Source organism: Tinamus guttatus, unplaced genomic scaffold (genome assembly GCF_059628265.1).
Source record: "Tinamus guttatus ecotype Peru unplaced genomic scaffold, ASM5962826v1 Tinamus_guttatus_pri_ptg000219l, whole genome shotgun sequence".
Taxonomy (NCBI): Eukaryota; Metazoa; Chordata; class Aves; order Tinamiformes; family Tinamidae; genus Tinamus; species Tinamus guttatus.
The window spans coordinates 129688-132314 of NW_028288753.1; the positions used below are offsets into that span (position 1 = coordinate 129688).

Sequence of the window (2627 nt, forward strand, 5' to 3'; positions counted from 1 at the left end):
ATGCTCTTTGGCCCATGCAACCCCAGGTACAACCAGAGGGCCTTTGTGAGTGCAGTTCCCTGAGGTCATTCTTGGCTCCTGCTTGGCAAGAAGAGTCCTGCCTTCAGGCACAGTGCTGAGAAAATCCCCTTTTGCTACAGAGGTGCTACCTGGGAAGGCAGCTCTGACCCCATGAGGGACAGAAGGACAGAAGGCCTCTGGATCAGACAGATTGGGTTTGTGCCTCTGGAGAAGGGATGCATTCAAGGATTTGTGCACAATTATGGATATCACAGATAAGAATAATCAAAACAAATCGATGCCTTAGAAACAATATCCCTTGTGAAGAGATGTTGGCAGCTCATTGCTGCTAAACTAGTACCACTGGAATCAGTTTCTTCAGTGCTTCCCTCGTCTCCTTGTTCCTTATGCTGTAGATGAGGGGGTTCAGTGTTGGAGGCACCAACGAGTACAGAACAGTAACCATTAGATCCAGAGCTGGGGAGGAGATAGAAGGGGGCTTAAGGTCTGCAAAAAATGCAGTGCTGACAAAGAGGGAGACCACGGCCAGGTGCGGGAGGCACATGGAAAAGGTTTTGTGCCGACCCTGCTCAGAGGGGATCCTCAGCACAACTCTGAAGATCTGAACGTAGGACACCACAATGAGAACGAAACAGCCAAAGACTAAAGAAAGACTAAGCACAAGAACCCCAGTTTCTATGAAGGAAGGAATCTGAAGGTAGGAATGTGAGCAGGAGAGCTTGAGAATCTGGGGGATTTCACAAAAGAACTGCTCCACCACATTACCTTGGCAGAGTGGTATGGAAAATGTGTTCCCAGTGTGCAGGAGAGCAGTGACAAAACCAGTGCCCCAGGCAGCTGCTGCCATTTTGACACACGCTCTGCTGTCCAGGAGGGTCCTGTAGTGCAGGGGTCTGCAAATGGCAACGTAGCGGTCATATGCCATGATTGTGAGGAGAGAAAATTCTGCTGACATAAAGAAAACAAAGAAAAAGACCTGAGCCGCACATCCGGAGTAGGAAATGGTCCTGGTGTTCCAGAGGGAATTGACGATGGATTTGGGGACAGTGGTGGAGATAGAGCCCAGGTCGAGGAGGGAGAGGTTGAGGAGGAAGAAGTACATGGGGGTGTGAAGGCGGTGGTCGCAGGCTACGGCTGTGATGATGAGGCCGTTGGCCAGGAGGGCAGCCAGGTAGATGCCCAGGAAGAGCCAGAAGTGCAAGAGCTGCAGCTCCCGTGTGTCTGAGAATCCCAGGAGGAGGAACTCATTGAGGGAGCTGCTGTTGGACATTTGATCTCCTTTGGCTCATAGCACTGTCCAAGGAGGAAAAGACATGGACAAGTTAGAATAGGTTTTTCTAAAGACAACCCTCTCCATTCCTCACAGCTTCCCCAGCCTTGCGTCCTTTGTCTTGTTCAGTTCCCTTTCCTCAGCCCTGGTTTGTGCTGTCTGTGCCATGTTGTGCAGGGGCCTCTGGCCATGGGCTACACAGGTGTCAGCTCTGCTCAGTCAGAGGGTGTAAAATTGAGGTGTTTGACTGCTGCACATATGAGAGATTCACAGGCCCAACCTTGCCCTCTTAAACGGGGTGTCTGTGTGAATCGATTGCACTGCTCCCACTCCAGCCAGGGAGAGAAACAGTGCAGCGAAGGCAGGGGCAGACCCAGAGCCTTCCAAACCTCTCTGTCCCAGTGAGATAGACCTCGTCCTCAGGTCATCGTGCCATCTTCACTCTTTCTCCAGACACAGTAGTGGCAGTGGGAAGTGACTAGCTCTGAGCCAAGCATCCTGCAGCGGATTACATCCACCTGTTTTGTGGCCATTTAAACACTGATTTTCTCCAGAAAATGGGGTGTAGTGAAGGGGTCTCTTTCTGTACTTTTTCTTTTCAGATGCCTCCATCATATATTATTTGGTGGTTATAAATATTTGGCATTTCAGTTGCTAGCAGGATCTTAGGCATCTCAGGAGCTAAAGCAGCTCACGGTGACTTTGTACAGAGTCAGAGGACCAGCTCTGTCCAGGATCCTTGTTCCCTGCTGCCCTGTGTTTGCACCTCTCCCAGCTAAAGGACTATCACCCTCACAGATGACTCTAAGAAAGGGACAGGAGGGAGCTGAGAGCGCAGGAGTTCAGTTTGAAAGAGAAGCTTTCCAAATTCTCTCTCCCTCCACATAGGCATTGAGTACTTTGGAGAGCTCTTCAGAGCATTTGATGATGTTTCTGACTCACATGAAGAGCATGAGGACTCGCAGTGCTCACAAATATGATATGGAAGAGCTGTGGTTGCCTGCAGGATGGCTTGCAGCCTGGCAGGACACCCTAGAGAGACAGATCTATCCCTCTCTGGATAAATCTGTTGCTGAGGAACTTGGAAGGGAAGAACTGCACATGCCACTGCCATGAAGACAACTCTACTGAGGACCCAGAGGGTTCATGCCATAAGCACATGTGAATCCCCCTTCTCCTCAGGCTCAGAGAGCAGGAGAGCAAGCACCAGACCCAGAGAGGTGAGGCAATGAGGAACAGCACCGTTAAACTCATGGCAAAGGGAAAGCAAGGAGCAAGAGACAGGCGCTGAGGAAATTGTTGGCGTCACTCGGTTGTGCACACCGCCTCGCAGATG

At 50.7% G+C, this 2627-nt stretch overlaps 1 protein-coding gene across 1 annotated transcript; it reads right to left on the reverse strand.

Moving 5' to 3' along the window:
• Nucleotides 1–349: 349 nt before the first annotated feature.
• On the reverse strand, nucleotides 350–1342 carry LOC148594632 (olfactory receptor 14J1-like). The gene has a single exon (XM_088525017.1). The coding sequence runs from the start codon at nucleotides 1289–1291 to the stop codon at nucleotides 350–352; it is 942 nt and encodes a 313-aa protein (XP_088381143.1). The 5' UTR covers nucleotides 1292–1342.
• Between the last annotated feature and the right edge of the window lie 1285 nt (nucleotides 1343–2627).

Excerpts from the sequence above, each read along its gene's own strand:
- LOC148594632 (XM_088525017.1), bottom strand. The coding sequence starts at position 1,291 with ATGTCCAACAGCAGCTCCCTCAATGAGTTCCTCCTCCTGGGATTCTCA.